Source organism: Argentina anserina, chromosome 6, assembly GCF_933775445.1.
Source record: "Argentina anserina chromosome 6, drPotAnse1.1, whole genome shotgun sequence".
Lineage (NCBI taxonomy): Eukaryota > Viridiplantae > Streptophyta > Magnoliopsida > Rosales > Rosaceae > Argentina > Argentina anserina.
The window spans coordinates 31,167,450-31,192,801 of record NC_065877.1 but is presented as its reverse complement, the minus strand read 5'-3'; the positions used below and the strand labels follow the sequence as shown (position 1 = coordinate 31,192,801).

The following is a 25,352-nucleotide window of genomic DNA, read 5'->3' as shown; positions in this document are numbered from 1 at the left end:
TTCTGTTGTATGATTATATTATATGCATGCACTTTTATTCTTTGTTCAACTTAATTATTATGGAAATTATATGGATAGTAATATGAGATCTGGCTGGGCAGGCTGGTTTCCCTAACATATATGGATAGTACGAAAGAGTTCAAGAAATTAAAATATGTGATTATATCACGAGCACTTGTGGTGATTGATAGTAATATGAGATCTGGCTGGGCAGGCTGGTTTCCCTGGTCCTATACATCTCGATCGTCCCCTATTATGATATAGTTATCTCTCTTTAGCATATATTTTATTAATCTGATAATCATGTATGTATATATATCACGTTCTTGATCACAATTGTGCAATCATGGATATAGATACATTGCGCAATGAGTTTGCTTAATTCATTCCTTCGAATCTGATTAATTACCATGAGGAATGCAGACAAAATAGAAGAAGATCGATCGATCGAAATAAACAGAAGAAAAAACAAAACCAACCTGGGTGGAGTTGTCTCGCATTGTCTTTTTCTGATAATCACCCATTTTTCACATCTCTTAACCACCAAACATTTTAATTATTTTCCCTACTTAATCTATAATGAACCCATATATAATTTCCTCAAAACAAAATATATAATGGTTGGTAAAGTGGCAAAATCAGTGGGCGAATTCAAAAGCATATATGGACATCTCGATCAAAAGCAGCCAGTACTGTAGCACACGTACGTATCTTTATTCATCTTAAACCTTACCCAGTTACCCACCACCACAACTTAGCAACATCTGATCATGATCAGCATTCTATTCAATCAATCTGGTTTATATCATTTTTGGTATTTATTGTCTTCTGAAATATATACATCTACCTCTTCAAATCTTCATGCATGTTTGGTACTGATTATCTATGTCTGTGTACATAATATTGGTTTGGTGAACATATTGGATCTCGATCAGCAGCACATAGGCATAACATCCATGTGACCACAACACGTTTGGTTTTGAGATTGTCATACCTTGGGGAGTGAAAAAAGCCATTTGACTTGAAAAATTTGGGGCAAGCGTTTATTTTGTTTAATTTTATTTTAAGAAGTGAAATTGTGATCACTGAACACACTAGTACGTATATTCTAAATTTGATATATCTGTAGTGTTGAGACATGAAGTGCAATCTTTGCTGAGTTTAGTGTGTTTCAATTTGCTGAGATCAATTGGAACCATGAACTACAACCAACAAAATAATTGGATTGTACAATACTTCCCCTTCTATACATTATAATCAAAACCATTTAGTTTTGCTAAAACTTAACTACTATTGTTTGGTAAATCGTGATGTCTTTCAAAATAATACGCCTCACATTGCGCCCGAGGCTTCGTTTGACTTGATCGGCCTTAGATTGTTTGTTTCAATACACTTAAACCCTATTCTGATCAGTGATAGTTATATTCTGTATAGAGAAAGGTTGGGAACTTGGGATGTATATGATGCTGTATATGATTACTTTTTGATACGTAAATAAGGTTCTATGTCTTTCCCATGTTTGCAATTATTTGTGGGGAAATGCAATGAGACTTTGGGCCGTCAACGACAAGAATGCCTTGGAAGTTTGTACTCGATTAACAATTAGGTTAAATTACACTTTCATGCTAATTATATTTGACATTAGTGAACCATTCACTGTTCGGCGTTCGCACATCAAGTATAAGTGTACGAACAACTGCACAAGTTACAATTGAGCATCGACTATACGTAGTCCTATACATACATCAACATGTGCATGTATGATTTGAAAGCTGAAAGCTCCTATAACCATGGGCGGATCTAGGATTTCAAATGGTATAGGTTAATTGTAAGACTAAATATTTATTCATGTCCCCTATTTGCCTAAATTTGGTGTATGCTAAAGTAAAGTTGCTAATACGAATTCGTTTTTGTCTGTATTACTTCTAAAATTTTATATTCTTAATGATATTTGAGTCATATACAAAATAATAAACCTACAATCCAAGAGTATATATATATTTTCCTCATTAACCAATTACTGAGGGAGAAGAAATGGACATAAAATAAAATAAAACAAGTAAAAATACTAATAGAAAATATTGTAAGAAACCAAAAGGAGAAATGAATACAAAAAAATAAATAAGAAGAAAGGAAGCAGGAATCGAACAACCTGCCTAGGAGTAGAGTTCTCTAACAATTCCACTTTGCCAACTTGACAAGGATACAATTTTTGTTTAGCTAGCCCATAAAGCCCCCTACATAGATTTTCCCATGCCTATAAGGACAGTCTGTAGTTTGCTTTGTTCATGCATGCAAGTTCTTTGTAGTTTATATCATCTTATTCTCTACTTTAATGATCATTGTGATTCACATAGAGATAACCCATTAATTGGTAGAACTCTATTTTTAATTGGAAGGACATTTTGATTGACTCTCCAATCAGTCCAATGCTATATGAATTGGGCACATATACATCGTTTATTAGATAAATGGTGGTTCATTTGAACTCCGGGCAATTGATTCAGCGTGTCGAGAGTAGAGAAATGTTATGTCTGAGTTTACGAGAGAGTTTCCTACTTTCCTTGTGAAAAGAAGGCAAAGGAAAGCCCGACAACTACAAGACTACAACGTAGTGAGAATGATGCTTAAAAACCTACAGCTTTTGACACTAAATGATCTAATATCAATCTAAAAAGGATCTAATGTGTGTGTGTGTGTGTTTTTTTTTTTTTTTTTTGTGAAGGGAAGGGAAGGATCAAGTAGTTATTGGAGCATTAAGGGAAGGGAATGGTGATCGGTGATCAAGTAAAACCGGCCTGGTTTATGGAGCATTAAGTCCAACTCAAAAATTCTGGCATCTATACATCCTCACAAAGGAAAAAGGGAAAGGACAATTGGATGGGTACGGGACATTGTTAAGCAACATCGGTTTTGGTTTGAAAGATACAAGTATACAACCTCAACGTCTTTCACAGTATTTCTTACATCCACAGTGCGTTGATTCCGTGCGTATCAAATAACGAACATATATGAAGCAGTGAGGAACTGAGGATCAATCTCAAATCCGGCCAGAAAGAACTTCCCTGTCGATTCTCGAACAACAGAACTAAAAAAATATATGGAATTGATAGGTATTTTTGTATCCATCAATGTAAAACACACACACAGCAGAAATACCAAGAGAACGGAACATATAATGTCTTCCACAATCGTAGCAGAACACATCCCGTCATCACTAATAAGCTCGAGACTATCAGTCTCCACTTCGATCTAATCTCTACGTTGAACACCAAGAAATGAACGATGCGTCTTTATATACCTTTTCTTATTGCCGGTTGTTTTCAAAATCTGAAGGCATCAACTCTAGAGAACTAGTTGCTGAAGTGATGTGTTTGAAGCAAGAACTAAAGTTTCGGCGAGATCAGCAATATCGAGAATCTGAAAATTAGAAATTTTGATAGAAATTTTGATTTAAAAAAATAATTAAGTAAATTGATGAAAAATTATATAAAAACATGAAAATTTTGAATGAAAACTTTGATAAATATTTATTTCATCAATTATCTACTATATGTCATAAGAAATATTATATAACTATTAGTTTATAGTGAGTTATAGTAATTTGAGGTGAAATAATTGTCGAGCATTATTAAAAATTTACTTATATATATATATATATATTTATCCAAATGGAGATTAGCTCATCACGCCTTCTTTACATATAATACATTAAACATGAAATTACATGAGTGATTTAGAACCACATAAATGAACTATGAGGTACAAAATTTTCATTATCTTCATCATGTATTTGAGTAAAATCTTGAGTATATTGTGAAGAGTAATCATTAAATTATACCTCTCATTTCTAATTTTGCATATACTGACTTATATGTCAACCATAAGGGTCGTGGGTGATTGACTATGGGTTGTGATACTGGTAGTTCCCGTTTGAATCAAACATTTTTCGACTTTGACCATAACCATAGCTTTGTGAAGATTGTGCATCAGATTGTGTCTATATGTTTTCACTAGATTGCATTTCATTAGAAAATAAATATGGTGGATAAGACATGTTAAATTTCCCATGTAAGGGTAAGGTCCATCATTGCTTCCTCATAGACCAAAGGGGTTCGATTCCTCTTAACAACTAGTTTAGTTTTATTTCAATTTTAGATGAATGTTGAGATAGGAAATGCAATATATAATAAAAAGAGCCATATATAAGAATAAGTTGGTGTAGTAGAGTTGACTATAACTTTGTGCTTGCAAAAAGATGGATTAGAGGTTTGATTCTCTTAATCAATGATTTTTTATTTTATTTAAAGTTGGTCTGACACGTGGCTATATTATGAAAATATCGGGAAATTTCAAAAGTTTTCAGATATATCAGGAAATTTCGGGAAATTTCGAAAATTTCCATTAAAAAATGCTTGGTATATAAATAGATATATCCATATGCCGAAAAATGGAAACTTTCGTGAAAAATATCGAAAACATTATGAATATTTTAGTCCTTGCTTTGAAGACCATTGTTCGAGTTCGATATGTTTGAATTGGGATAGGGGAACTCCAACAATATCTGATTAATAGGTAATTATGGAGTAGTAGGGTAGCACATAGCAGCCACTACAACATAAAACATGATTTTCAGACTCTGGAAATGGTCGAAAAAAACCCTTATTTGGTCGTTAATACTCTTTCCGACCAAATAAATCTGATCAGGCTCGGTCGGTACTACCCTGATCACAAATGCTATTTTCCGACCATTTTGGTCGGAAATAATAGCCATTTACGACCAATTGAAGGTCAGAAGCTCTATCGTAAATGTCACTTTTTCCGACCAAAAAACTCTCGTTGGAAAATTGTCAGGAATAATATCATTTCCGACGAAGTATTTTCGACCACACCATTGTCGAAATATTTATTTATGACCATTTTAGTTCCGACCTAGTGTTCCGTCGGATGTTCTTTTTTTCACGTATTATTTCGGATCACAGTTTTATCGACCGGCGTTGTCAGAACTATATTGATCGTATGTATTTCTTATTTTTAATTACAATTAATTTTAATTATGATATTGAAATAAATATATTTCAAACCAAGTAAAGAAGAAAATAAATGCACAATGAACATTTAGATAAACGAAATTTCATTCATAACAAATATATTATCCATAATATCCCTACTAGTACAAACAATGCAAGACATCATCCTTAACATCCATAACAATAGAAATAGTGAAGAGATATGAGAAAACAACAGTAAAGAGTTTAGTCACTTAGAGGCTACATTGCCTCATATAGATATTTCTAGATGACTATAAAGGTGATAAGTAGATAGATAAATTGTCTGACAACTACCGACTCATAATCAAGGTGCACTTTCCTCTTCAAAATCTCCATGAGTAGGTGAAATGATTGTGTCATTTGGGGTGAACTTAAAGAAGCACCCTGCAACACAAACTCATGATAATAAGTAAAATTCATAGCCATAGTTATTTAAGCGACGTACGAAGGGGAATTAAATAGGATTCTAGTTCAATAAATTGTAATCTGCATAATTGAAAGCTTGAAGAAATAAAGAATAGTAATTGGAGTGTCGTGGTGGAGACTAAACCTAAAACTATTTTTGAAATGACAAATAATGAAGAGGAACCTTATTAAGAAGAAGATTCGCACACAAGACGCACATATGCAAACCGTACCAGGGAAGAAGTTAATAACGAATGAGGTATTGTGTTTTTAGTCTGTCTTGGTTTTAGTTACGCAAATGTATGTTATGTGCATGTTTTTCTTACTTCTGTGAATGAGAAATTAATTATTTTTTGTCTACAGTTCCCTCCGTTTGGCAAGTTGGAGTTGTGATATCGAAAGGCTCTAGAAAATATGGGAAAATTAGGGATGAGAATTGATGTTCGTTATAATGTGAATGCCTCTTGCTGTGCTCCATGATTTGAGTTGTATCTTCTTCTCGTTAATTTGTGTATTAGGAGTTTCCCTTTTGTTGTTTTATGTTATTGTTTTTTTGCATGGGGTTTAGGCATTATGTCACCCTTACAATTATTTTAATAATATAATAAATGAAAAAACATGTGTGAGGGTAAGCCTCCCAGTGAGACTGGGTTTCAAACCCCTTTTAAACAACTATCAAATATGTCTAATAAGATTGTTGCAATAGTTTGCTCTTTATTTGTTTATTGAAATAAAACCGTTTTAATTGATTATATTATGTCATGTGACCATCTTTCGTTAAATTAAAAAAAGTTATTTACATAAGAAATAACTACGCAGTTTTTCGACAACTACTCTACTAAACAAAGGTTAATCAGAGATGTTTTTTTTTTCGGACGACTTTTTGACTAAACAAATATCATCGAAAATGATTATATTTTTTTTCGACAACTTTCCGACCAAATAGAAACTTAATTGTATTTATTTATTTCTGACCAAATTTCCGACGGATCAGCTACTAGTCGGAAATAAAATCCGACCAAAAATTGTATTTCCGACGGACAAGTGTATATGATCAGAAATACCATTATTACCGAGTAAAAAAGACTTTAGTCAGAAATATATGGTCAAAAAAAGGTGTCATTGTAAAAACGTTCCTAACAAATACTATATCGATCATGATCTGATGGGGTCGTGGGGTCGTGGGGTCACGTAGCTATTTAAAATAGATCACAAAGTTGATACTTTCTCAGGATAGAGCTAGGTCCTCGTCCTCGATTGATTTGCGTATTTGCGTTCATGATGAAATGATATCTTGGACCGTTTCTCTTCCTTTGTCATTCGTTTCGTGGTCACGTTTAGATGGCCTAGCTAACTGATAATATATTAAACATTTACCTTGGTCAACATGATTGATAATCATTTCTAGTGTTAGATAATTATAGAACTGATAGAAGTAATGACATCCTAAAGTAACCTTTTAACCCAAAAAACAAAAATCTTAAAGTAACTCTTGGAAACTCTCGTAACAGTTAACAAATTAATATTAAAGATCCGCATGAAGATATAACAATTTTCAAATCCGATCGAGTGATAAATTGGATAGCTTTATTGATTACTAGTTACTATTAGTAACTACATTCTTCGGAATTGATCGATCAAAATCGACGGTGAATTTGCTTAAGGCATACAAGTTATGGACCTGTCTTTGTATTAAAGGAAAGAATTGATAGATGAGAACACGTGTACGTGTAATGATACTGGTCACCGTGTCATCGATCATTGTTAACACCTTCCCCTGAACAAGGTGATTCCGGCCAAATCTCCTATGATTCCGGTTGCCGGGTGCCATAACAGCTAGCAAGGTAACAACATCTCCGATCGGAACCTCGCCATTGACGCCGCCCAAGGTGGCTTGCCTGAACAGTAAATGCGTCTTAAGCTGGTCCACATTCCCACATTGAAGGAATAGCTTAGTAATTCTCCCAATGCGCATATAAAAGGTCCATGTAGATCACCTGTAAAAAGTAATGTATTCCTAAGTCCTTAACTCTCGAACGTAAATTTCGTTCCGGATACTAACTTAAGTTTCGGAAGGTCGAAGGCCAGCGCACCGTTGACCCTTTAACTTGACACGTGTTGTGTGCATGTCACCATGCCATCGATGATCGAGATTGGTCGACACACAGAGAACGCCCATGGCAGAACTAGATCATATGAATTGTGTCTTAAGTAATCGTTGGTAAATAAGTAAAATAACCGTAGATATGAAGCTAATGATCTAGGAGACTCGGCTCAAGCAAATCGAAGTCGGCATAATGAAATACAGTACGTACTAGTTTAATCTCGGGGTACATATCGTTTCAAAAATCGATGAATGACGTACTTCTAAGAAAAATAATCATCGACTAAATAACAAATAGATCAAGTATATATCACTTAAGGATATTGAAGACATGCTCACTCGCAAGGATACTAAGCCTCATCATACAGTTCAACAATCATCATTCCACTTGACAATGTTTGCAGTAATCACAAACATTTGATAGCATGCAAAACTCATCATAATTGAAGAATTTGCAGTGTATGACTGGATTCCTACCCATAACAGGAAAACAAGGTGAGTGTAAAAAAAACACATCAGTTTTCGTTAGGGGTGGGCACGGGACGGGATGGGACGGGACGGGGCTCATCCCACGTCCCGTCCCACTCTTTTGAATCGAGACGGGATCGGGACGGGACGAGGGTTTTTAAGAATGCATCCCACTCGGGATTAATCCCGGTTGGGACGGGACGGGATCGGGACGGGACGGGACAAATCCCAACTTCCTATGAAGTTAAATAAAAACCTATATTTTTACTTTTTCATTAACAAAGTAATATTTAATAATGAAATTTTAACAAAAAAAATACATATTATGTTCAAAATATTATAATTTAGCATTATTATTTGAGTTGAAATAATTTTGGAGTTATTAAGAACATAAATTAGTTTCATTTTAATACAAATATATAAGAATTTTTGTTTTTATTAAAGGTGGGACGGGACGGGACGAAGCGTGATAGAAATTATTCGTCCCACGTCCCGTCCCACGTCCCGTCCCACTATTATAAAACGGGACGGAATCGGGACGGGACGAACGTTTTTAGACTTCTGTCCCGTCCCGTCCCTATGTATTTCGGGACGAGATCGGGACGGGATCGGAATTTCCGTTTTTTATGTCCACCCCTAATTTTTGTTGTAAAATGCCCTTACCGTCGTCCACAGTAGCCCAATATCTTTTGTAAATGTAACAATGGAGGCCGGCCCAAACTCTCCCCAAAAAGTCCACACTATGCCACATGTCTCTTACGGAGACGCTAAAGTTAGCTCCAGTGAGGTGCGTCCTACCATGGAGCCGCAAGGACACGTGTCACCTCTAAATGCTGTCGTACGACCAATCGAACGGTTTAGTATCAGGGGCGACGTGGCAAGTGCTCGATCAAGATCAGGTTATACTAAGACGCCGCCACGTGATCTGAAATGAAGGGTCACTTGGCACGACTCTCTCGCCTGCCAGCTCACTACCACTTCGGGCAATCAGTCAATCATTTCGTCGGAGCAGTAAAACAGTTAAACAATTCCCCCGCCCCGTAAAACAGTAAATCGTTGAGCGTTTAATTACGGAAACAGCATTTTCCAAAGTGTCATAGCCAATACGCGTCGTGCCTTGTCAACGGTCCTCTCCTTAATTTTGAACCTAATGCTTAGGCTGTAATGAAGCTAATTAGTAACTATTACCGCAGTTTAGTCTTTGTTTAGCTGTTAATTTCTGTCCCAAGTCAAAACAGGGTGGTCTTTACATGCAGGACAGTACTTTTTACCTAATTTTCAAGTTAAAGTGTACATTCAAGGGACACAAGAATATTGTTATTTCCGTTTAACCGCTTCTGGTTCATTCAGATATTACTGATATTGAAGTAATAATTAACCAAAAAAAGAAGATATTGAAGTAATAAGCTTACAATTATTTCTGATACTATAATTTGCTCTTTTGCTTTATTAATCTTTTGATTGATATTAAAATAATGGCATGTATGAACTTTCCAATACTACTGTTCACGAAAAAAATTGTTATGTTAAAAGTTCGCTTGCACATGAAGATCTGAGGCATTCAAATGTAATAATTTATGTGGTCACGCTTCAGTAAGATAATGAACTTAATCATATAAGAAACCAGATTAGAGCTATTGTATTTTATTTATTAAGTTACTGAAACTTCAAAATTAGCATAGGAAAAAGTATGCAAAAGAAAAATAATGCAAAAAATATCTACACTGCTGTTCTAGTAAATAAGCCATAAACAAATTAACCCTAAACCCTGCTTCATCATTTCCTCTTGTACACTCGGGAAGCTCAGACCATCCATTTCGTTTGTTTTCTGTTGTGTCGAAGCTTAAATTACCCCCTTTAATACCGCAATTTCTTGATTTAATTATATCTCAAATTAGAAAAATCTTCTCCCTCTTTGAATCAACTCCCATTTCAGGTACTCACTTTCCTAATCCCTCCCTCTGGTTCTTCACCTTCATCCCAAAAGATCTGCTTCTGGGTTTTTGCTTCCCTCCCTCTTCTTCTGGGTTTTTATAAAAGTAACATTGTGATTTGGGGCATTTTGGGGTTTATAATAGTATTATAATTCATGTCAGAAAAGGTCACAAGAATTTGGTGAGATAAGATATTGTGCCTGACTTTTGCAGAAACCACAGAAGCTGCAAGAAAAGCCAAAGTCTTTGAGAGAGAGAGAGAGAGAGAGCCTCTTGAGGCTCCCCACTTTCTAGACCCAGTTCATGTTCTGTCTGCTTCTCTAGTTTGAAACACAAAAAGGTCCTCCCGTCTTGGTTCTTCTTGTTGTTTTGTCTTTGTGTTTTGTCGATCTCCTAGAAATGTATGGAGGCAGACACAAAAGAGAGCTGTCCTTTGAATCCCTAGCTCAAATCCCAATCCTACGGCCGAGCATCCACGCCCGGCGGGCCAATCTGACGGTCAAGTTTCAGGACCTTTATGGCTTCACGGTGGAAGGGAATGTGGATGACGTCAATGTGTTGAACGAGGTGAGGGAGAAGGTGAGGCAGCAAGGCAGGGTTTGGTGGTCAATGGAGGCCAATAAGGGAGCCAATTGGTACTTGCACAAGTCCATTTCCGAAGGCAAATCGCTTAAGGCTTCGTTGAAGTTTACGGCTTTGGCCAATGCCATTACTCTCAAGAGGTTGATCAGGAAGGGCATTCCCCCTGTGCTACGTCCCAAGGTGTGGTTTTCGCTCTCCGGGGCCGCTAAGAAGAAGTCCACCGTGCCGGAGAGTTATTACAATGACTTGACCATTGCTGTGGAGGGCAAGGTCACGCCTGCTACCAAGCAGATTGATCATGTGAGTTTCTGTCTTTGGATTTATTGCAATCATGGTTTTGTGGTGATTGATGGATCTTGACTGTTCTTTTTATCAAGTGGTTCTCGGGTTTGACTCTGTCGTGTGAGTTTTAGGAACATAAGAGTTTTCTTGTGTGGCTGATCTTGTGATCCGTCCCTTTGTGAAATGCTTCATTAGTTGTTTCTGTGATGATCAGCATTTTTCAGGCTTAAAATTTATATCATATATGTAGGAATTGTGTTGTGATTGATTAGGTTCAATGATTGTATGTATGTGCAGGACTTGCCCCGTACCTTCCCTGGTCATCCATGGTTGGACACCCCTGAGGGACATGCTGCTCTTCGTCGCGTTCTTGTTGGGTATTCGTTCCGTGATTCAGAAGTTGGCTATTGTCAGGTTAGTCTCCTCCGATACTTGTCAAGAATATACAGGCAACATTTTTTAGCTTTCTAGTTTATCATTGATGTAAATGACTGAGTATTTGATATGTTCAAAACCAATAATGTTGCCGTGTGATTTGGTTTCTTTTTGTCATGGCTCATGGAAGCATTTTTCAGACTTTGCAGTATGTTTAGCAATTCTACGTTGTCATTGTAATACTGGTTTACCATATTCGTAAGTATAAGTAGGAAATGTATTGGACAACTACTTTATGTTCAGGTATTTTCAGTCCGTGATTTTCTTCCTAAAAGTCAACACAAGTAGAACACATCCAACTGATATACCCTCTCCTCTTCTTGTGTTCTCTTTTGGTTTTTCAGATGAAATTTTTAATGAGAAATGTTTTCATGTACCACTCTAAAGGAAAGGTCCCGTGTTTGAAACTCTGAATTGCAACTAAATGTAGAGAGAATTCAGGAAAAAACATTATGTTGGTCCTCAATGGCTCAACTTGACACACCCTAATCTCATTAGGTTCTATTTTATGCACCCACTGTAGTATTAGTGTGTTCAAATATTTCGGCAGGAATCGACTGGAATAGTTTATGTAATCACACAACGCTTGGGGACCATTGTCGTTTGTGTAGTGCTTTTGGAGAATATCATATTCAGTTATTTGAAGTATTTTCCAAGATAGTAGCAGCAATTAAACTGGAATGGTTCAACTTTCTTGATGCAGGGCTTAAATTATGTTGCAGCACTTTTACTGCTCGTGATGAAGACAGAGGAAGATGCATTTTGGATGCTAGCTGTTCTGCTGGAAAATGTCTTGGTCAATGACTGTTATACTAATAATTTATCTGGATGCCATGTTGAACAAAGAGTTTTCAAGGATTTCCTTGCCAAAATGTGTCCAAGGTAGGTGTGTTGTTGTTCTGATTTAAGAGCCTTAGCCTGAAATGGCTTGTATTTCTTCTATACATATTCTAAAAATCTGAAGAACAATGCAGGATGGCGGCGCATTTGGAAGCATTGGAGTTTGATGTATCCCTTGTTGCCACTGAGTGGTTTCTGTGCCTCTTTTCTAAGAGCTTGCCTTCAGAGGTTAGATACACTTTTGCTTCTATCTCTCTTTTTTACTTCAATATAGTAACATACTGAAAGTGTTTGTGGCCTTTCCTGTTGCTAATACGTCCACGGTTTTTTTTTTCTTCAAAAGACTACACTAAGGGTTTGGGATGTCCTATTCTACGAAGGTGCGAAAATTATGTTTCATGTGGCTTTGGCAATCTTTAAGGTATAATAAATTATAGCCTTTTTGACTGGTATTATTTGTGAATATTTACTACTATTGGCTTCTTAATCATTACAAATTAGTACATGAAAAGGTTGTCTAATTTCATGACTTGAAATTGTAGATGAAGGAACAGGAGTTGCTTCTAACCCATCATGTTGGAGATGTCATTAATATTCTGCAGAAAACCACGCATCATCTGTTTGATCCTGATGAGCTATTGACGGTAACATGTTTGTCTGTGCTTGCTCTTTTAAGTGATTTTTTTTTTGAAAGGCTTTTAAGTGATTTGCAAGACTGAAAAACTTGACATAACATGCATTTAATATCTCCAAATATATCTTTTGACAATGGATCATGACCACTAGTAGAGAGAATACATCAATCTTTATTTTATAGCTGATGTTAAAAAGGTCGGCTGAATTTAGAGAAATTACTATACGTTGTTTTATAACTCTGTAGAAGGAACTGTTGGATTTCTCCTAATGCACTGTCATAATGCTTCCAGGTAGCATTTGATCAGATAGGTTCGTTTACAACCAACACTATATCGAAGCAAAGGAAAAAGCAAGAACCGGAAGTGATGAAGGAGCTTGATCAGAGAGTTAGACGGTTAAATTCCCTGAAATTGGAAGAGAGTAACATATCAAGTCAGAATGCGGAATGTCACTCAACCTAGCGGAGTTAGTTGCTCCTCTAGGGAAGAAAACTGAATTTGTTGCCTCCTCCTGTTTGTTCCTGTAAAAGGGGGAACGAACAAGTAAAGAGAGTTGCCCTGTTGTCTATTATTAGGAGATGTGTTGTAGTAGATGATCAATGTACATTTCTGACCGTTACCATATATACTGCAAATTAGGGCGTAGTCGCACTTGCTTGCTTGCCCTGTAATTTTTGCTTCAATGTTGTTCCTACACTATTATTCCGGTGAAGGAAACCTTAATTCTTTAATTTTCTGTTCACGATGTGAATTTGTTTGATGGTTATTCCCAAAAAAATGCCTGCTGAACCCTTGAGCTTATAAGACTAGTTGTGACTTGTTACTTGCACATACCAAGTGCAAATCTTCAAGCAAATTACTGATGTCCCTAACTCATGTCTAGAGTAAAATGTTTTCTTTCTGAAGAATTGGGGGCCAACAGAAAATGAAAATAGGATTTTACAACCCTCGAGCTTATATTGTTTTCTTCTGAGTTCTGTCAATGAACCTTCATTGATAATGAATCCAATAAATAGGGAAATATTATCATTTCCAATTATTTTTCAGACTTGTCTTCTATTTCTATATTGGGTATATTCACTCAAAACTAGCACCCCATATATAAAGCTACACAACCCAAATCTCCCTCCAACCCCAAAGCTTGTATCCTTCACTGATAAAAATGCAAACTTCATCCGAACCCACTGAAAGCTTCCATTTTTACAATGAACCCAAAACCCCAAATCACTAAACCCCCAAAACCCGACCCAATGTCCCCGGAGCGCCGACCATGGACCATCGATCCCGACCTTGACGGGATCGACCTCGACGCCGCCGACTTCGCCTCCTCCCTCCCCCTCAAGAAAGTCCCCAACGGCGACGTTTTCGAGGCCTCACGCGCCGGCGACCGCCTCCGCTACCTCCTCGAGTCCGGAGTCAACGTCAGCGCGCGTGACCGTTGGGACTCGGTGGCGCTCTACTACGCCTGCCTCGCCGGACATCTTGAGGCGGCGCGTATGTTGCTGGAGAGCGGCGCTATTTGCGAGGAGCATACATTTGACGGCGATCGGTGTCATTACGCCGCGCTGAATTTGAAGGTGAGGAAGCTTTTGAAGGCGTTTGAGGCCAGGCCGCCGCTGCAGGCGGCGATGAGAGAGACGTTCTTGGGCTGTGCGGCTAATTGGGCCTATTTGGAGCAGTTGAGTTGCACAAAGTTGATCAAAGCTAGAAGGGGCTCAAATCCGTACAACTTTGTTTGGCCTGAAGTAGTTCTGGGATTTACTGGAACACGCATATCGGCACATGTAGGCTTGAAGAGTTGAACTAATTTATTCACCATGTACTATTGAATTTGTTAGATTCATCCTATCAGGATATGCGGCAAGATGAACATCATAGCTTCCAATAGGAGCAGCTCATTTCCCCATTACCTCCACAGTAGAAGTCTCTTGTCACATATCTGCTCATTCAGAGTTGCCATTTTTTTTTTGTCAAAATGTCATTGAGGTAGATCGTGAATGAATGCAAGACGGCACAGAAATATGAGCATGTCCTTGGCCATTGTTCATGCCTCATAGGTTCGAACGCGCTAGAAACATTGTTCATGTTCTCCTGTGTAGACAGTGTAGCCGAAATGTAAAAACTATTCTGTAATTATCTCTGGATGCGAGTTCACTGATTTGCATTTCTGCTTCAGTTCTTGCCACTGTTTATTTCTATCAACATGATTTTGATTTTTCAGTTGCTCTTTGTTGCTTGTCATGCAAGCTGTGAGTTGAAAATAGTACAAAATCTAAACTGAAATATTTTTCTGTATAATATAACTTCCCCCCTTCACATTATTCATCAAATTATGCCAAAGTTTATATATGACCTAACAGGAAAATCAATCTAACAAATTTACAAAAAATTTCCTTTTCCTTTTCCTCTGGTTTATGAGCCTCACTTCCCTGCAAGATCAAGAGCAAGAGAGCGTCTGATAATTGCAAACAAGCTTCCTCTCATTCCTGTTCTCAAGAAGATTATCCTTTCATCCTTCGACCACTTGAGTGGTTTTTCATTTTCTCCTGATTAATTTTCTGTCTGCTCGGAAGTGCTAGTATCGTCATTGATGGACAAGTTGGAGACTTCACTAGCCAAACCTGCTTCGCTTTCACCAGCATCAGAAGCTTTAGTAGGGGAACCCTCTGGACTTTCAGCGCCCGACTCTGATTCTCCTTCTGCTTGCTGCATACTCCAGTACATGATGCTTGCTGTCAAAATAAGAATCATCTTCTGATTTACCTGGCATAACACAGCAGATGGAACACTTGGAATGTCATTCAAACATACCTAATAATACATAACAGCAAGGGATACAGCCGTTTTGGCCTAATTAAGTTCACTAAGCTAATGATAAAGAAATCATTGATGCTTTCATGTATGAGTCAAAAAGACTAATACATATTCATTACTAGGCTACAATATGATTACCTCTATAATGTCCTCAGGTAACAAGAAAATGGAGCAACCAAGCTTTCGGGCGACACTAATTATATATGTTGCATTCAGCTTCTTGTCTTCCTCTGCAATGTGGATGATAATGGAGTGAGGCAACTCAGAAAATAGCAGAAGAAATTTAACTTAGATTAATTGAAACATTTCCCAGTGATTCTATTTAAGAGTTGCATTCATCATGCATGAGTAAATTGTTCCGTAGGAACTAGCCCGGAACAGGTGAGCTTAATACATTCATTTCTTGAGCAACAACAATAAAACTTCTAAGAATTTATTCAACTGGTCTACAACTTTATTCAAGAGTAAGTAAAAAACAAATTAAACAAATGGCATACCAGTTTCTCCCTTTGTGGCAAGAGTCCAATTGACCACCCTCGGCTCCACAGCACTAAGAAGCTCGAGGAAAAAAATTCCACTTGAGAGGTTTTTATCCTAAAAGTTCAAGAAAAAACCTCAAACACTAAATCAATCACCAACTATGAGATGGATGTCGTATTTCTGTTTTGTATTAGATTACCTTGAAACTCTCCATTTGGGAGGTTCTACCCGCCTTCTTCACTTTTTTGTTTGCCCAGTCTAGAATTTCAGCATCAGTTATCTCTTTACCAGCTTTACCACCGGAATGTGATCTCAAGTTTCTCAACAGTTGAAGCATACTAAACCTCATCAACTGCCACAAATAAGCTGGGGAAAGGAGAAGTAAAAGGTTGTTACTTATCATAAAAAAATGGCTTCCAATTTCAGTTCTCTGCCCAAGAAGTATTTCCAGAACACTTTTTAAGGTAAATTTGGAACAGCAGAAATCCTCAAAACAAAATGCCTAAAATAAAAGGCACAACTTGCTATCAGAAGTTCAGATTTTGTTTCAAATTCAAACAGATGCCATAAAATTCTAGTTCAGTGTATCACCATTCACAACTGCTGGAGTTGTTTTGACAGATGTGAAGACTAATGTGGCAGCATAAAGAAACAAAATTTAAGGAAAACTTTTCGACTTACCCAGTATGAGCTTCTTATTTCCTTGCACAATATCATTGCCAGCTACATTCACAAGTGAGAAGTTTAATTCCTTGCCAATCTCTATAACTTGGTTACAATTCTCAACCTTTCTGAATGGCATTTTTATTGGAGGCTTTGATGCTTTTTTCCAGCTGACTGATCCAGGAGAAATTTTGTCAAGCAATTCCAGAAGAACCCATCTGCATGCAAAGGGGACATAACTCAATCATGAGTTAACAAGGCTAAAATGCATGTGCTTTTATAGAGTTAGAGTGAGGACGGGTACGAATTCTCACCCATTTCTAACATCTTCAAAAAGATTATTAACATAGGTTGCAGTTCCAAGGCTGTTGATCCACAGTCGGAAGCATCTCTCTTCCCGAGAAGTTTGTGCATCATCTGTCATCATCTCAGCGAAAGACATTTTTTTACTATCTGCAGTCAATCCATTCCTGCAGAGAGCCGATACAGCAACACACAGAATTCAGTAATGTGCACTAGGACCATTAATTGGTTGTTAAAAAAAAACAGTATATAGAGAGAAAAGCACTAGGCACTTTGCAGATTGCTGTGGCGTACATAAATTGAAAAATCAGGACCATTAAAGGACAGATCAGAAAATTTAAGTAAAAGTTATAATAGATTGTGTTTACCAGGTGGCCAAGGTACTAGCAGTTGCATGTTTTGCAATGACAGAATAATTTAAATAGAGGATATCAAATCAGCATATTATTTCCAAAGGAATAGAGGATGGTGATCAATACATTACATCAGTTCAGAATGAAGAATCTGCAAGTGAAAAACAAGAAGGAAAGGACTCTTCATAATGCAGATTTAAACAAAAGCACTTGGGAATAATTATTGCTTGCCTGTGCTGGAAAATTTGTGCAACAAACGCAAGATTAAGATTTGGTGAGCCATCAACAATGTCTTTAGCAGTGAGATATCTTTTGCAATCCAATTTCTCAGCTTGGTCAAGAACCATTTTTGCTCTTTCATATGGATCTTTTGTACTCAAGGCTGCGGGGCCTGAGACCTCAGGAGCAATCGCATTAATCAAGTAAGCATAAGCTGCTCCGTCCTGCAAATGCATAAGATGAAAATGTGATTCAAAGACAAGAAAAGAGGAAAACGATGTTAATAGATTTAGGCAAAGAAGCAATATGATACATTTTAAAATTTTCAGTGACCTTAATGAAAATACTTGTAAATATAGGCAAATACATTCAATCAAAAGAAGGAATTCCTATCCGTATGCTGGCAAACTCATTTCGCCATGCCGACTAACAACATGAAAGTTTGTGGAAGTACCAATAACAGATTAATAGTCAACAATGTGGAAGGATATGTGACATCATTTATTTGCCTACATTTATCATCCTCAAATAAAAGGTCAGCTTGCTATTACCTTAATATCTGAAGAGAAGTTTGTCACTTGTTTTTCATATCCAGCTTTCTTCAGATGGAAATTCATCCATTTTAGTAGAACCTTCTCTGGTGGTAGACCCAAGAGCTCCTCCACCTCCTGTCCATTTACAGAACAACCGAAGTAAATATCATATCAGCAAATATAACCAGAGAATCTCCACCCTCATTTAACCAAGCCTAGAAGGGAAAAAAAAGCTTTACAACCTGGCTGTCATCCACCAATTCAACAAGCTGTGGAGTTTTCTTCAGATTAAGATCAGCTAACAGTTGAATCTGATATTGCCACCACATGAAAGACGAGTCAGTAGTTTTTTAATTTCATTAACCAAAATTTTAAAGACACTAAGAGACACATTAGCAAGAACGTATTGGTACTGAATACCTTGATTATTTGAGAAATCAAGCCGAGCAGGAGATGAGGCTGCAAAATAAGCACATGATAGCAAGTTGAGAAAAATGTGGCAAGCTAAGACCAAGTGGGAAACAAAGAAGTTCAATGGGGAGATCATGGTGCTCAACTTACCCTTCCTTCAGCCAAATCCTGTGTGCCAATGTTAACAACAGTGCAGCCAATAGCTTTTGCTGAATTTAGACAAAGCGTATGATTTTCATTTCTCTCCCATGGATTAAGGACTGCTTTTGTGTTGATAGCACGCTCATCTATCGTCCCAGGAACCGCTACATTGATGAGCTTACTACATGAAGCAACTTATATAATCAACCTATATGAAAATGTCTGTCAACATATGAACAGAAAATATGGAGTAGCTCCAGCATCCCTACCATAGTAGAACTCCACCTTTTGCAAGATCAAATAAAGCATTTGTAGCTGGATCTATAGGAAGATACTTCTTCAAGAACGAATCTTCTGCCAGGTAGCTGTTAATGTGGGCAACATAAGAAGCCTTTTCATTTTCATTGATCGAGTGGTGAACAGTTGTAGTAGTTGCCTTGAGAAATGAAGAAACTCTTTTGTAACCACCAGATTTTGCTGATGCACGGGATTGCAAATGCAAATGTGCCTGCCAAACACATACAATTTTCATACGACCAATGTATTCAACGAATGTGAGTGCATGATGTACACTTGAAAAAACAAACAAGATTGTCTATGATGTACCCTAAACAAACTCATTCACAAGATCCAACTTGTTGAATCTATTTCATTTTTAGCTAAATCAAATCCTTGTTGCCACTACCAAAAATTCACCTCAATTACTCATATGCTTCAAATACTTACCTGCAGAAATGTTTCGAACTCAAGATCTTCACCATTGTCTTTACCTGACTCCTCCAAGATGATCCTAATCTGATCTTCTGAGAACATTGAACTGAAAGCCCTCAGTTTTGCAAAAATACCCGGCAAATCACTAAGCGTGACGCGGCCATTCTGAGTCTTCGTTGAAAGAAACTACAAACAATACAACAAATCCCATTTCACATGTCACAACAAAAACAAAAACTAGTACTCTATCATGTAAGTTTTTTCGAATACATATCTATTTATAAAATTATACACAACACAAGAACTCGTTTTGAGAACAAATCAGAATTGAATGCTTACTTTTGATTTGAGGGTACGAAGCTCAACTTGGGTGAATTGGCTTTGCAGCTCTGTATCATTGACAACAACACCCACAAAGCTAGACATCCTGGCCTTTGTGTACAAAACTAACACTGATCGCACAAACACGATAACCACTAATTACACACAGCCATAAACATCATAATGCTCGAGGAGATAACCGCAGCAGATCCATGTATATCAACAAAAGAAAAAGATCACAAAACTGAGGAACAATTTCCTATATGAAAATGAACGTGCATGCAAATCTAAGAAGTAGTCTTTATGATTGACCGATAAATGGAAATTATATGGTGAAAGAAACAAAGGGACATAACAATCGAAACGGACGTGGAGAGAATGAGTATCATGTACCTTAACACAGAAGCTGGCTCCGAAAAGAAAACTCAAATCAACAAAACTCGGATAGAAGGGGTATCTCATTGTTTTGTTGTTGTAGTTATGGTTTCAGAAATGAAGAGATGCAAAGAATATGTGTGTTTTCATGAAAGAAAGGAAAAGAAAGAGAGAGACTGGAGAGAAAATCGTGCAGGGTGATAGGACGCGCGAAGAGACAGGGGAGTGAGAAAGCAGGGGAAGGAGAGGCTTCAGTTTTATGTCTCTCTCGAATTGCCTAATAATATTGGATGCAAACACACACCACACCCTTCTTTTTTCAAACCATTTTCGTGGGAACGTCCATTTATTTGAAGGTTCATGCTAAATTGGTAAGTATCCGTTTTGAAATTACTTTGACACCGTAAAATATTAGTCTTTCTCACACGATTTGTACGAGTTTTAGGTTAGACTGTCTGATTATATCTTTGAAGTTATAGTTAAATTCATCGATGAAAATAATAACTTGCTCCCATAATATGATTGAAATATTATCCTATGTGAAATTCTTATTTTGTGTTCGTTTATATCAAATCTCTGATTGAAAGAAGAAAAGAAGAGTTGTGAATCAAATTAGACAAAACTTCGAAGAACTGTTCATATGAAAGCCTGTAAAATATGTACTCATCACACATAAGCATACTTTTAAGAGCTTTTACTTCTTGTTCAAGAAACCAACTTGATCTTCTAGATGAAACAGAGGGTTTGGGTTTGAACTCTGAAAAATGATGTGAAACTGTGGAAGCTTGAAATTGTGGGGCATTCTGTGTCCTAGCCTTTTCCTCCCTAATCTTCAGATATCACCTTCATGGTGGGCGGCGGATTTCCAAGAGTCTCAATGAAGCATGTTATCCCAACAAGCCTCATTAAGTTTCATTACTTTGATATGCTTCTTTGTCAAGTGATTCCCACAAAGTTGGCACTTTCTACTTCCATGCTTTCAGGCACCATGTGGAACTTCCATAGGGGGATCTTAATCGGGTTTACATAATATTAGTCTCTTAATAATAGTATGCAAGTAGGAAAAACAGTACAAACCATATTTTCTTCTCTATTACTATATAAACAATAGATCAAATCAATAATGCCATTTACTCATACCAGTACACTTCAATTTCTTTTAAACAGAAGAGATTCATTCAGTAACATATGTCCAGAAAAAATGGTTTCAAATCAAACCAATTGAGCAAAATACCAATAAACCCGCCTCTTAATTTAACTTAAAAAGGGTAAGTTTTCATTGCTCCTTTCCTCACAAGAGAAGGACCAGTCCACCTGAGATCGCCAGAACCAATGGACCCCAACTCACAATTCTGTGAGAAGAAGAATTATCTGCTGAAGATCCTGGAGATGAGGCTGCACTGTCTGCAGCTTCTGGAGCGTCTGCAGCTGGAGCAATTTCTGGAGCTGGTGCTGGGGCTGCGGTTGGGGGAATGTCAGTACCAAAGATTGCCTCTGGAAGAAGAACCTTGTCAACTTGGTAAACAGCAACAGGGTCTGTGGAATGCACAGCACTGCTCACTTTTGTGTCTGACCATCCCGAGGTAAGATGTGCAGTGCCTGAAACATCAGTGAAGTTCAAAGTGAATTGTCCACCAGCCATTGTAGCCACGGGGCTCATGTCGCTGAGGTTTCTGAAATCGGCCAAAGAGTAGTAATGTGGCAAAGCATGGAATAGAACAAGAGATTTGAGCTGGTCAGCAGTGAGATTGGACAAAGAAGGCTTTTTGAGAGCTGTGAAAGCACCATCTTTGGGGACAAAGAGTGTTATGCCTTCCTCAGTATTGTTGGCTTGGTCTTGGAATGTCTCAATCACTTTGGTGGACTCAAGTAAGCCAAGGAAGGTGTGGAAAGGGCCGGCCACAGAGAGTAAAGCTGTGAGGTTCACGAAATCGGGAGCTGGTGCTGGGGCTGGAGTAGGGGTTAGAGAGAGTGACGGGGCACTTTGAGCATATGCTTCTGATGAGAATAGAACAAGTAGAACTACGAAAACCACAGGAAGTTCCATTGTTCCAAATATTGAATGATACTTTTCAGTATCTGACCAGACTCCAAATTCCTGCAACAATCGCCACAATTGAAATAAGTCCCAGTTTCACAAGAAGTGCCTAACAGTCTAAATCACACACAATGAGCAGCAGTCTGTTGCAATCAAAACTTCAAGATCTGAAGTTTTTTCATTTCACCTTCTTCCTCCAGTGCCAAGGAATGTTCAAACATTACTATGCTCAACAAATCTATGCATAAATAACAGTCTAAAATATATACTGAAAATAATCCAGATCCTGTTGAACACATGGTAAAAAAGCAAACTTGGCCATTAAACTGGGTATAAGTAGTTTTATAAAGATCTAATTTACAGTAAAAGAAGAGATGCAGCTATTCATGACAAGCCACGAGCAACACATTCAGGCAGTACTTAAAACCAGATAAAACCACAAAAATGGCAAAACCCAGATCTAATTGCATGACACTGAGCACTTACAGTAAACCCAAGTCAAGAAATCTCTAAAGAACAAGAAAAAGAGTCCGCAGTCACACAATGCAGATCAACAAAATCAGATCTAGATCAGCACATTTCAAAATCCTACCACTTATACCACACAATACCAATTAAGAAAGAGTACCAATCTGAGAGAATTGTAGTAGTGAAAAGGAATGTACCCAGAAAGATGTAGCCCTGAAACCAAAGGACAATGACCTCAAGCAGAGGAACTCAAGAGAGAAAAACTGGGTTCTTGAGGAGAGAATGGTAATGCAATAAAGACTAAAATGGAACTATATAAAGCAAAGGTGGTGACTTTGGTGAGATACAAACAAAAGCAAGAAAATGCAGTGGGGGATGGCACCAGCTGGTGCCTGGTGGTTTGGAAATGAAGAGGCTTCTAAAGAATAAATTATAAAAGGATTAATTGGCAAGGAGAATAGGAAGGTGGCCTTTCTGAATCACTTTACCTCACTTTACATCTAATCAGTTTTTTTAATGCATTGAGAAAAACCCTAAAACCCTTCACTCTACCCCATCATTAACACATCCTAATTCTCTTCTTATCATGAGAATTTGGAGTGTGTTACTCTCTTAACTACAATGAAGGTGGTAGTACAAGGTTTCTTTAAATATTTACTGTAGCGTTTGAGGTAGGAAGTTGGAAAATGACAAGCTACTCACTCCCTGATTCCCTGCATTTAACTCCAAGGAAGAGAAGAGGGGGCAGAATATTTCTTGGCAAAAGAGTAGAAGATCTAGAAGGGTTGCTAAGATTGTGATTCACCTGGTCAAAAAGGACAAGAAATGGTAAGTTACTTCTTCAGCTTTTCATGGATTTTAGTTGCTTCTCTTGTGCTACCTTTAAGGGTAAATTGCTTCAAAGCAAAAAAAAAATGCAGCGAACACTGAGATGCAAAAAATAAATGATCATCACTTCAAAAATAATAGATGAAAAATACGATTTAATCTGTGTGCAATTTTATTAAATAACTCATACACATTTATATAAGTAAGGTTTGAACTCATAACTTCAACGTTGTTAGTTAAACTGTTTAACCAATCAAATTACAGGTCATCGATAAGTAAAAGAAATGAACATACGAATTCTTCAGTTTTATGTTACGTTCATGGTAATGACAATGCTTCGAATTCTTAATGACTATGAAGTTAATTAGCACTAATCTCTTAGTGGCAATGCAATTGATCCTATGTGTTAAAAATGATGATTACTAGTTACTACGAAAAGTTACCAGAAAATGTATGATTAGTATGAAAAATTGAAAATCTCGTGGTGAGAAATGACTCAAATGAGTATATAGTTTGGGGGGGGGGGGGGGGGGGCAAACAAAAGATTCGGCCCAACAGAAATTTGCTGTCTGGTTGTTGCCCAAAAGTTTACGGTGCCAACTGGGACAAAAACTGATTCGCCAAACACGCGCTCACGAGAAATTACGGCACACCGTTAATATTTCGAAGCCAACGACACACTCTCATCATGTCGTATTCAATACTCCCGCCGACACCGTTTACCCGTTTAGCGATTCCATAATTTTATCATGCTATTTTGTACTAATTAACTTAATCTATTTAAACAAATCTTCAACATTGAGATACCTAACTTTCCATTCTTATAAAAACTAAAAGTAAAAAGATGACAAGTTTACTATTTTTTTCGTTGGTAGATATTGTTCGAAAAAATCGAAATCAAATAGTTCTATCTCTAATTCACGTTCCATTCAATGAAGCGTTTTCTCCAAATCACCAAAAGATTGTTGTGGGGGTTATAAAAAAGATGACTTCTGAATTAATGATGATCAAAGAAGAATCAATGAGAGCCGAATGCTCAGTGGAAAGTTAATACGAGACTGAAACGGTCGACGAGTAAATGCTTAGTAACGGTCGGTGGGTGAATGCAACATAGTTGTCGATTGATAAATGTTAATCGGTGATTAAATGAAATGTAATCGACAATGGTTAATGAGCCTGAAACTTTCGACGAGTAATTTTTCCCTCCAACAATTGACGCCATCTGTGGGAACCACTTTTCCCTAAAAAGTGATGGCAAGAGCTGCACCTTATGACTGAGAGTGACAAAATAATATATTTCGACTCGAGTTAGGAAAAACATATTTACGGTGAGATCTTTTATATTATATTATTCATGAGATAAAGGACTTTGAGTTTTTATAATTGTGGAAAGTATGACTAACAAAAACAGGTAAGATATATTAGCGATTGTTACTTCAAGTAGCATTTTTCTTGGATAAATGTTTTTTTTAAGAGAATCGCAAGCTTCTATTGTGAGTTGATAGTGAGAATGATAGTTGACATACTGTTATGCCCTTGTGCACTACCGTTATTACACATGAGCCGAGAGAATGTGTTGAGTCAGTGGGCAATGGTACATATGGCGAGAATCACGTGTCAGGACGGTCGCTTGAATGAATACGTTGGGAACGGATCATGTAGTTGAGAGCAATTACTGAGCTAGTGGCCAACAATACATGTGGCGAGAATCATGAGTCATGATGACAACCTGAATGATAACGTTGTGAATGGACATGTAGCCAATAACACGAAATGAGCCAATGGCCAACATTTTGTGGGGTTAGAATCATGTGTAAAACTGGTAGCCACAACGGGTAAGGTGTTGTCAATTGTGCTCGAGACAAAATAAGAGCTTACACCATGTGCATGCGACGACTAGCCACATTGAAGATTCACCATATATGAAAGCTAAATGTGCAAAAAAATTCACTTTGGAC

General features: G+C 37.3%; 4 protein-coding genes across 5 annotated transcripts; 2 read left to right on the top strand and 2 right to left on the bottom strand.

Annotated features, from left to right (window-relative positions):
- Positions 1-9,823: 9,823 nt before the first annotated feature.
- LOC126798774 (uncharacterized) lies at positions 9,824-13,383 on the top strand. Its single transcript, XM_050525828.1, has 8 exons — positions 9,824-9,964; positions 10,176-10,844; positions 11,124-11,240; positions 11,965-12,143; positions 12,236-12,329; positions 12,445-12,522; positions 12,644-12,745; positions 13,028-13,383. The coding sequence occupies exons 2-8, from the start codon at positions 10,362-10,364 to the stop codon at positions 13,196-13,198; spliced, it is 1,224 nt and encodes a 407-aa protein (XP_050381785.1). The 5' UTR covers positions 9,824-9,964; positions 10,176-10,361; the 3' UTR covers positions 13,199-13,383.
- Positions 13,384-13,851: 468 nt separating this feature from the next.
- On the top strand, positions 13,852-14,903 carry LOC126799936 (BTB/POZ domain-containing protein At2g04740). Its single transcript, XM_050527199.1, has one exon. It carries the CDS (start codon positions 13,942-13,944, stop codon positions 14,536-14,538), a length of 597 nt encoding a protein of 198 aa, XP_050383156.1. The 5' UTR covers positions 13,852-13,941; the 3' UTR covers positions 14,539-14,903.
- Positions 14,904-15,286: 383 nt separating this feature from the next.
- On the bottom strand, positions 15,287-19,790 carry LOC126800339 (fimbrin-5-like). The gene is made up of 14 exons (XM_050527692.1): positions 19,704-19,790; positions 19,380-19,550; positions 18,923-19,161; positions 18,663-18,834; positions 18,522-18,560; positions 18,344-18,412; positions 18,120-18,236; positions 17,581-17,792; positions 17,008-17,163; positions 16,712-16,911; positions 16,230-16,396; positions 16,048-16,144; positions 15,689-15,780; positions 15,287-15,499 (listed from the first exon to the last, which is right to left on the bottom strand). Exons 1-14 carry the CDS (start codon positions 19,788-19,790, stop codon positions 15,287-15,289), a joined length of 2,031 nt encoding a protein of 676 aa, XP_050383649.1.
- Positions 19,791-21,125: 1,335 nt separating this feature from the next.
- Positions 21,126-23,015, bottom strand: LOC126800342 (fasciclin-like arabinogalactan protein 7). Of its 2 annotated transcripts, none has more exons than XM_050527696.1 (2): positions 22,801-23,015; positions 21,126-22,158 (listed from the first exon to the last, which is right to left on the bottom strand). In XM_050527696.1, the coding sequence occupies exon 2, from the start codon at positions 22,105-22,107 to the stop codon at positions 21,352-21,354; it is 756 nt and encodes a 251-aa protein (XP_050383653.1). In that variant the 5' UTR covers positions 22,108-22,158; positions 22,801-23,015; the 3' UTR covers positions 21,126-21,351. The 2 variants fall into 2 exon arrangements, with proteins under 2 accessions (XP_050383653.1, XP_050383652.1); XM_050527695.1 differs by having other exon boundaries at positions 22,764-23,013.
- Between the last annotated feature and the right edge of the window lie 2,337 nt (positions 23,016-25,352).